This window comes from Mytilus californianus, unplaced genomic scaffold, assembly GCF_021869535.1.
Source record: "Mytilus californianus isolate M0D057914Y unplaced genomic scaffold, xbMytCali1.0.p SCAF_12, whole genome shotgun sequence".
Taxonomy (NCBI): Eukaryota; Metazoa; Mollusca; class Bivalvia; order Mytilida; family Mytilidae; genus Mytilus; species Mytilus californianus.
The window spans coordinates 37,582,914-37,593,699 of NW_026262604.1; the positions used below are offsets into that span (position 1 = coordinate 37,582,914).

Sequence of the window (10,786 nt, forward strand, 5' to 3'; positions counted from 1 at the left end):
ACAACTCCATGGATGTTACAGTCGATATAAGCAGTTTGAATAACGCGTCAAACTTTCTCAAACTTGCAGTGTCCCGTGTTGAAGGCCTCACTGTGACTTTGAGATGAAGAACAGCAATAAACGCGTTGTTCCTTTGCTTTTTGTGTGTTTTCTGCTGTTCATGTACTGATTTTGTGTCATGGATGAATCTCCATATCCTTTGTTTTTCTATGAAGAGTACTAGAGTATTGATACATTACGGAAAACCCATCCATGAAATATCACAATAATGGTACATAAAACAACAACAATGAGTGCCCAACGACGCAATTGTATAAACAATGGACATCTAATTACCATAGGGTCTTCAATGATGATCAAGATCTCAACCAGTCATTTTGAACAAGTTATGAATGAAATCGATTTCTACAGCGACAAACGGAGGTCGAGCAACAACAACAAATTATAAATAGACAAAAACAAAGATTTGAGAAAATAACTTCGAGGTCTCTAGACTACAGATAGGTGCGTACATATAGTGTCAGGGTTAAACATGATAATATTGCTGGCTCTCAAACACCCTTCACAATGGACCGTTTCGTCTCGTGCTAGGGTATCGCCTCGAGTGCGGGAGGAAGTGGGTTCGATCCTGGCCGTCTTAACCCAAAAGCTTTACCATGCGAATTTTCTGTTCCTCCGCAAAGCCCGCAATATTTACGGGTAGTGGACAGTGGTTTAAGGTCGAAACATAGAAGTAAACTGTAAAATCAGTTTTCGGGCTTGATTAGTAAATCAAACTAATATTAAGATAATGATTTGTATTGTGAATGCTAATAGGACAATTTTCCACCAGAGACCAAAGGTTGGAAATGGGTAAACAACTGCATACATATAGATAAATTGGAACTGAAATTGTCATTTTCTTTATATAGGTAATAGGTTCCTTGTATCATGAAACCTTGATCGACCCACTGTTATTTACAAAGTGCCTTTGCCAGGACAGGAATTTGGCACTTATTTATTAAGTTTCTATGATTGTTGATTGATTAAAGCAAACATTGTTAATTCTCCTCAAGTCTTTGGTGTATAGTTGACTGATTGGCAAGCAGATACACCTCCCTATCTTTACATGTATTTGATATTTTCCAAGGAATATATATTGGAAAAACAATCTCCTTTTATTCATATAGAAATTTGGTCCATCATATTTAATTTTATTTAATTCACTACCAACATACTAAGTTAAGTAAGTAACGCTTATGTATTACAAAAAATAATAGCTTTATTTTATATATGAATATCAGATCACAAATACAATGAAATGTTTTGAATGTCTTGTTCTTTACACTAATGGATAACTGGCTTGTGTTGCTATGCCGCACATATTTTTATCATTTCTTGCCATTTCAAAATATCCTTTCATACCCCAAGATGGACCCCAGCTGAAAGTAGAATTAATACAGTACAGTCAATTTTCTTTCTAATTGAGTATGAACAATTTTTCTTATATAGTATGACTATGTTTATAGTATGACTATGTTTATAGTATGACTATGTTTATAGTATGACTATGTTTATAGTATGACTATGTTTTCAGTGAACTGATTCTATACTAAAAAATTAAATTCCATATGCTATTTTATAATATAATATAAAATATTTCAAGAAGATTTCTTTATAGATTAAAAATTATATTATTATAGATATTTTTACTGGTATTCCTTATAAATATACCGAAATAGTAGAGTATTTCGGATGAGCTGAACATATGTTTATTTCTTTTTTCTTATTACAATAATTTTTTTTTATCTAGTTCATTGATCTACCATTTATCACGATTTGTACTCGTTCTGATATAGATATATGTCTTCATACATTGATAAATAAATTATATAACAAATAAATAAATTGACATGTCACATGTTTGTGGGATAAACGTTATCATTTACTGCTCGTATTCAACGTTTTGCCATGAGAAATATTTCGAATCTTTTGAAATGATAAGTAATAGATAGACAGTTAATGATGCATATATCAAAAAACAAAAAATTCAGAATATAATCTTTATTTTTTAACTTCCTGTTTACCTGTTTTTGACAATCCAAAAATCTTTGCTTCCTTCAGTTCCGTAGCCGACTGCTAGTACTCCGTGGTCAAGTCTCTTAGAACTACATTTCCTCTCTGAGTAAACACCACTTTTGTACATCTGGAAAGATGGATGACTAGCATCCATGGCAACAGAGATTGGACCAATGGTAGCGACGGCTTGTTGAAGGTCTTCTTCACTTCCGGTCTTGACATTAGTGAAACCAGTGTCGGTGGCGCCAATGTTAGCCTTCTTGAATTCACATTTTCCATTCTATAAAGGTAAAAGATTCTCAAATGCAGACACGTTTGACATGTTTGGGAGACACAATTAATGCTTATTGAAATTGGTTTCATTTAAATAATCTTTGTACAAAATTACAATAAACTTTACAGTATATATCAATTAAATTTAAAAATAAGAAGATGTGGTATGATTGCCAATGAGACAACGTTGTACTTGAGACCATAAGACGTAGAAGGAAATAACTATAGATTACCGTACGGCCTTCAACAATGAGCAAAACGCATACCGCACAGTAAGCTATAAAAGGCCCGGAAATGACGAATGTAAAACAATTCATACAAGAAAACTAACGGCGTATACTTCATCCTTAGGAGGAAGGAATATATTAGCACTATGCAATTTCGGTTTTATTTCTCTATTAAACGTTAACATTTGGAGTTTTGCCTTTAATATTGATTCCTTAACAGCGTTCCGTATTTCGAAAAAGAAACTAACAGATAATTTAAAATTTTATCATACAAAAACGCAGAATAGCAAAAACGAACATGCAAAGTCATGTGTTATATGATATGCATTGTATAGACACGTGTATGGTGTAGAGACAGGTATGCTAACATCTTGACCTGTTTTGGGTTTTTCGGTGTGTCGTAGGGATTCTTTCTCATTAAAGTATACACCACATCTCCTTTTGTTCATATATATATAAGGCCAATCAAGTAAATAAAAACTCATCAAAGATACCAGGCTGATAATTTTGTACGCCAGACTCGCATTTAGTCTACAAAAGACTCATCAGCAACGCTCGAATAAGACTAGAGGCTAAAGAGTCTGTGTCGCTCACCGGCATCTTCAACAATGACTATTTTGTTTAGTAAAAAACAGCGTTTAAGGGGGACAACTCTGCTAAGAGTTAACTGACAATTTCAGTAATGTTGACATATTTGTACATCTTATCTTGCTGATAATTTTTCCTTTTCAAAGTTTCTATTTACCTATTATAGTTTTCAAGATACAGTAATATGCAAAAATTACAAAGAAAATTAAAAAACATCATAAAAGGGGCAATACCTCCGAAACGAGTGCTATTTCAAGTTTCTATCTATTTATAACAGTTTACAATAGAATAAACATTACTGGGAAAAATCGGTCATTAAAGGGCAATAACTTCAATAAGGTATCGACAAACGATTTTGTTCAGTTGACTTATTTATAGATCTTGTTTTGTTGATCATTTTTGTTTAGTATTGTTTCTACCTATCTATTATAATTTTCGAGATAAAAGGGAACAATTTTTAAAAAATGGTAAAATTCGTCATTTAAGGTCAATAACTCGTATAAGAAGTCATCTGACAGTTTTGACGCAAATCGACAAAAGGAAGAGCTCATCATTGTGAACAATTTTACTCCTGTAAGAATTCTTTATGTATAGTGGTTTTCCAAATAATAGGCAAAAAATTTACCCCTATGTTCTATTTTTAGCCACGTTGGCCATTTTGGTTAGCAAGCAGGGTCATCGGACACACATTTTAAACTACATACCCCAATGATGATTATGGCCAAGTGTGGTTAAATTTGGCCCAGTAGTTTTAGAGGAGAAGACTTTTGTAAAAGTTAACAGACGACGGCGGACGGACGACGGACGTCAAGTGATGAGAAAAGCTCAGGTGAACTAAAAAGTTTAAAAGGCCAAAAGAGGTACGAATTTGTAGAGCATTATGGACCCTTATCTAATTCTGGGGAAGAAACACATCCTTAGTCTTTTCGAACAATTCAAAATTTTGTTAACAATTAATTAAATATGACCATATCATTGATAACTCATGTCAACACAGAAATGCTGACTACTAGGCTGATGATAGCCACAGGATACCACCACCAGCAGTGGCACAGGATACCACCACCAGCAGTGGCACAGGATACCACCACCAGCAGTGGCATCGATCCATTGGTTGTAAACAAATCATCAAAGATACCAGGCTAATAATTCTATACACTAGAGGCGCTGTGTCTTACCTTTCCTTTGTATGGGTATGACATTTCAGTATCGATACCATCGTTAACTTTGATGTAGGTGAAACCATTATTCATTAGTCCACCTTGGCAACCTTTGTTTCCTAAAATACAAAATATTGATTCAATGCAGCAGCGGGATTTTCTCGCTCCATTGAAGACCCATTGATGGCCTTCGACTGTTATCTGCTCTTTAGTCGGGTTGTTGTCTCTTTGACATACTCCTCATTTCCATTCTCAATTTTATCAGTTCATACGAAAAAGTTCACATACGGGAGAACAGTTCAAACATGAAAATAAAACAATTATCGAATCGGAAATAAAAAAAAATATTAGCCAAAATTATGTTGAAAACAACGTTTAAATAAGAGTGAGGACTACTGAAATCAACTGCTTAAAAAGATAATTCGTTTACTTCACTGAGAAATAGTGCATTTCAACTGTAGTTTCAACCTTATTGTTTTTAATTTTATATGTTATCTATGATGTTTTTTCATGCACCACATACCTTGTTTTTTGGAACAATCTACCAGGTTTTGTTCAGATAAAGAGGTAAGTTTCTGTGTTTTCTTGAATGTCTGACCTTCAAGTGACCCAGTAGTTGAAAAAGCCCAACACGATCCACATTGTTTCTGAAAATATTCAACAGCATTGAAAGTACTAAAAAAAAAGAAAAACTTTGTTATTTGTTCAGGTTAGTTTACGTTCTTAATCTCATAGCAGGCAAATGTGTATGCTTTAATTCAGTTTAAAAGATATGAGGATTTGTTTTATCTTATACTGTATCTTAAAGTTATGCCACAATACAAGAGTGTTAAACATAATATTTCATAACTTTTAGTAATTTATACTTTGATAGTTACTTTTTCATATTGTACTTTTAAATGTCCTTACTTACACCATAACTCATGGTGGTGCTCCCCAGAAAGGTTGATTATACAGAGCATACACACATTTCGTACCTGGTTTTTAACGTCTGTAACGTAACCTTTTGTTCTCCAGTCGACAGATGCTGGGGGATCTTGCAGACCTTCTGTTGAAAACAAGTTGCTTCCGGTACTGTTTTGCATAATGAAGCCATTCATCATAGCATTAAATTCAGGGTTGGTCTGTAATTAAAACGACAGTATGAAACATACTAAGAAGTTATCAAATTCGTAATTAGACGTCTTCGATATTAATTGTATATTGAATGTTTTTTTTTCCCGCTCAAATAACTTAAAATCTAAGTTATAAGCCTATGATTAAAATTCTTCTGTAATAAAAGAAAAGAAAAAAACGTCCAAGAAGGTATCAAAAACATTATCAAAATCTTATGCATTCAAGATAATAATTTAAAAAGCTTATAACAAAATATAGCTGTCCTTACAATGTAACAACCTATATTCGACTAATGATCATTTATGTAGATTTTACGAGTATCTTAATGTTGAGCGAATATTAAATTATCCAATCGATCATTAATTTAACCTTACCATATCACAGTATTCGTTTTCTCCTAATATGTATGTGTGTTCTCCTCTATCGGCCTCGATGTTATGTTTCTGGATGTATCTCAGATTGCTTTCCCATATCAAACGCCTGAAATTAGTATAAACTTATTATTTACAATATTGGTGGCCTTCGGCTGTTGTCTGCTCTTTGGTCGGGTTGTTGTCTCTTTGACATATTCCCCATTTCCATTCTCAATTTTATGTATTTGAAAATTAAAATAAGGGCCAGGTAACATGTAGGCAACTTATGATCTATAATTGTTTATTGGATGCAAGGGATTTTTTTATCGAGCAATGTATGTCCTAATAAACTGTGTCGAGAGGTCTTTATCCCTGCATGACGAAAATGCAATAAATTGTGTCATGAGGTCTTTTTTTTTTTTTTTTCTTTTCGCTTTCTTTTTTTCTCAACTCAACATTACGAAAACTTAAGAACACAATCGTTAACACTTCATTTACTGGTTAAGAACCAACATAATAAGTCCTTGTTGACATTTGGTGTCTGTTAGAATAAAATTTTATTTAGTTGATTATTCCAGTGTTCAAATGATGTGCTTACACATTGTCTTGCGATATCGCTATCAAGTTAAAACTGAAGTGATTTTGATCAATAATCAATCAATCAGTTATTTTTTTTTTAACACCCCTGTGTCACCAGCAATTGTTTAAAATTATTTCTACACAACACGATACCAAAGTATATGAAGTTTTGAATGAAAGGTAAAATGAGATTAAGCAGCTAAATACTGTTAACTAACTTGAATTAGCGCATACTTTATTTCGCGTTAAGTTCTTTCTAGCCATCTTCGCAGTGATTCATTATCGCGATCTCCTCATTTCATGGTATATTTATATAAGGGTAGATCCACATTTCACACCTTCGCAACGATCTAAATTCATCAAAGTCGCGAAAATAAATCGCTCGAGAAAATTAGTTTTTTTTTTTACAGTAGATGTATTACATAAATGTTGTAATTCCTTTCCCATCAAAATGTACCTCATAAGATGTTCCTCTTCTCCATATTGTTTGCCATACAGGTCCTTGAAGCTTTCCCATTGGTCATCGAGCTCCCTGGTTACTAGGGAAGATGACAGGGCAACTGCAAAAACGGTAGCGATGACAACTAATCGAAGCATCTGAAAGGAATATAAAATATACATATGTGTGTGTTTTGTAGCATAACAAACGTAAAGAGTTTTTGCATAATGTCTTGAATAATAATGATATATTTTCATATCATTTTTTTACTTAAAAACTCTTACTTTATTTCAGGTCTTCTACATAGAAAGTCGTCATAAACTATGATGTCGGAAACTTAAAGTTTTTTTTATATATTTTAAAGTACTAAAGTCTTTCTATATTCAGCATCATAGAATATATCATGATCAACATAGACAAATGAAATCCCGACCGGTATTACGTATTCGTAATTAATATTAAAAAAGGAAAGAAATAAAAGTACCCTTCCGTGCAGAAAATATTGTTTAGTTTTTAAGAACATGGTCATCAAATAGATGAAAAATTATATACTTTTGTGACTATTTTCACGTAAAGCATGCTAATATATTTAGTTTATGTTGCTATCGGATAACACAATAAATGTTTCTGTGATTGTAATCGCAGTCATCGGTCGGTATTGGCGATCAGTGCTTGTACTTGTTTTTGAATTCAAATAACTCCTGTTTATACTGTCTGACCGGTTTATCTAACAGGTTTGCTTGATCGATTGATTAATTGTTGGTTGCTTAACGTCCAGTGGCAAATATTTCATGTTCAGGACGATTGCTTGATCGAACCATTAACAATATTTTAATGCACGCCTGCCTCGCGTTTGTATGCTTGTCGCGTTGATATATAACTCGCATCTCTTTTATTTGCGGCATAAAACCAAATTTCCATCTCAACCTATACAATCGTGCAATTAAAACAACAATTAAAAAAAATTCGATATTTGCGAACAACATAAATATATGGCGTTCAAATAGTGAAGTACGCAATGGAAGGAATCACAATAAATACAATTAGATAAAACGATTTTGAAAAAAAAATGCATGCTTTAAACAACATTTTGTTAAAAGGGACGCGTTTGAAACTTATGCATCAAAATCATATTAAAGTTAGTATAAAAAGTAGACAATATATATATACATAATTCATTTAGGTAAAGCCGCATGCCCTGCTGTTTTAGTCTCAACATTTTTTAATCATACTTATTACTCAGTTTGTTGATAGATGCATTTCGAATATCTTTGCAAGAAGAAAACAAGATGACCTACCTTGAGTTAAAGAAATCAAAGTAAATTCCATATTTCATAGGTACCCTTATATACATTCGGCCAGATGGTCTCGAGATAAAACACGTGCCCGTGGTATGTGTCTCACATGATAAGTTGTACCCAATACAACACTATGAGATTTAAATTTGATTAAACTATCAGAATTTATCTGAACAAATATTTGCATAGATGATATAGTGTAATGTTTAATGTTAAACTTTAAAAGTTCGGTCTTATAATGATAGAAACAGAGGCATTTTGACAATTATAGGTCCACTAAAATATGTTTTTCTTGGCCTGAACTGTCCTTGATCAAGATGGAAATAATTCGGCCGAAATAAACAATATCGTAGATAACCATGCTCGTTTGTTTACAAACACATTTTAATGGAACAACCCATGTTCTAAATATTGTATTCAAACCAAAAGTAAATAATAAAATATCGAGTATGTCCGTAAATAAGGTCACGAAGAAACCCTTACGTAAGCTATATTATGTAACTATCTCAAATCAGTTTTGTATTTTAATTTGGACCATTTGCGAAAATCAATTGAGCTGGTTAAATAACAAGTTATTTATTTTTTATGTTTTATTTTTTAATAAGTTTTGGATCGTAAATAATTTGGCCTCTAGCATCACTGATGAGATATTTATTTTAAGAATTGAATGCTTTTTTTGTAAATTTATTGGGGCGTAAAAGCGTTGACCGAAGTACAAATTAATATGCGCACGGTCAACGCTTTTACAACCCTATAAAATTACCAAAAGAAGCATTCAATACTTATAATTACTTTATTTTGCTAGGATCATGAAAATACGATTTCTTTACATTTTTTTTCTTTTATTTACCTGTGCACTTTATTGCGGAAGCTCGTGTCATCATGAATGTTACATTTCATTTTGAAATGAAGGTTAATTTCAGAATGACGCGAGATTGCTGTTAGCCAATCAAAATAACGTGTTATAATAAAACATACATGTAATGTAATTATTGTCGAAGAGAGGTGAAAGATACAAAAGGATCATTCAAACTCATATGTTGAAAATAAACTGACAACGCCATGGAAAAGAAAGAAAAAAATCCAAATGACAAACAACGGTATACATAACCTAAATAAAAAAATAAAGACACAGCAACACGAACCCTACCAAAAACCAAGGGTGATCAAATGTGCTCCCAAAGGGTAAATGCGCATCTGGTGCAGAAATATTAGTACCGTTAATGTTATTATTATTGTTCAAATTTCAGAGAACACACGTACGATAGTGTAATTGGTTGACCTTTTTAATTATACCAAATCAAATATATCATGATGCCTATATGATATTTTTGTATTACACACCGACACCAGCAGAAGCAGTATGTTAATTTGTTCAATGTTTTAAGGCACTCTGTAACTTCCAAAATTCGGCACTACGTACAGGCAATGTGCATCTCCGATTTATTTTTTAAAAGAAATTCTAAAATGTTCTCATGGGGAGCCGACAAGAAGTGTATTTGCATGCGTAAAAATCCATAACTTGTAAAATGTTCTCATTGGGAGTCGACAAGAAGTGTATTTGCATGCGTAATAATACATAACTTGTAAAATGTTCTCATGGGGAGTCGACAAGAAGTGTATTGGCATGCGTAATAATACATAACTTGTAAAATGTTCTCATGGGGAGCCGACAAGAAGTGTATTTGCATGCGTAATAATACATAACTTGTAAAATGTTCTCATGGGGGGTCGACAAGAAGTGTATTTGCATGCGTAATAATACATAACTTGTAAAATGTCCTCATGGGGAGCCGACAAGAAGTGTATTTGCATACGTAATAATACATAAATTGTAAAATGTCCTCATGGGGAGCCGAAAAGAAGTGTATTTGCATGCGTAATAATACATAACTTGTAAAATGTTCTCATGGGGGGACGACAAGAAGTGTATTTGCATGCGTAATAATACTAGTACATAACTTATAAAATGTTCTCATTGGGGGACGACAAGAAGTGTATTTGCATGCGTAATAATACTAGTACATAACTTATAAAATGTTCTCATTGGGGGACGACAAGAAGTGTATTTGCATGCGTAATAATACATAACTTGTAAAATGTTCTTCTTATTAAACCGGTCAGAATATGCAGACATAAAGAAAGTATATGTGACCCACTTAAACATACGAGTTGACACTTAACGCTAAAACATCGTTTATCAATTTTGATATTGTTTGTGTAGGGCTTTGAGTGTCAAACTTGTTTGGTTAAAATTAAAACAGGTACATGCATACCTGACATCGAAGTCCACATTTCTTTCTTCAATCTATGAGATTTCAATGATTGTGTGTCGGTGCATGTACACTTGTCACAGATAAGAACGAATATGTTCCAATTGTTGTTACCACGTTCCCGCCATAACACCAAATGAAACTCATGACCGGATTTGTACTTAACATAAGTAACTTCGCAAGTACCACAGTTAAACAGGATCTGCTTATATTCTAAGATCACCCCTTGTTTTGTTGGTGATCGTGTTACTTAGTCTTTAGTTTTCTAATTAGTGTTTTGTGAACTTGATACTTAAGTCTGGGAGAATATTAGTTATCTTGGTGTAATCAGGGATGTGCAGAATTTTACACCGGTGTGGAAAATTCATACACCCTGATAACTTAATAATATAAATATGTTTAAGCAGTTCCGGTTTATGCTA

At 33.0% G+C, this 10,786-nt stretch overlaps 1 protein-coding gene across 1 annotated transcript; it reads right to left on the reverse strand.

Moving 5' to 3' along the window:
- Window positions 1–1,243: 1,243 nt before the first annotated feature.
- LOC127721774 (procathepsin L-like) lies at window positions 1,244–8,143 on the reverse strand. Its single transcript, XM_052228564.1, has 8 exons — window positions 8,092–8,143; window positions 6,812–6,951; window positions 5,797–5,902; window positions 5,284–5,430; window positions 4,830–4,953; window positions 4,325–4,425; window positions 2,067–2,338; window positions 1,244–1,421 (listed from the first exon to the last, which is right to left on the reverse strand). The coding sequence occupies exons 2-8, from the start codon at window positions 6,949–6,951 to the stop codon at window positions 1,322–1,324; spliced, it is 990 nt and encodes a 329-aa protein (XP_052084524.1). The 5' UTR covers window positions 8,092–8,143; the 3' UTR covers window positions 1,244–1,321.
- Window positions 8,144–10,786: the final 2,643 nt, after the last annotated feature.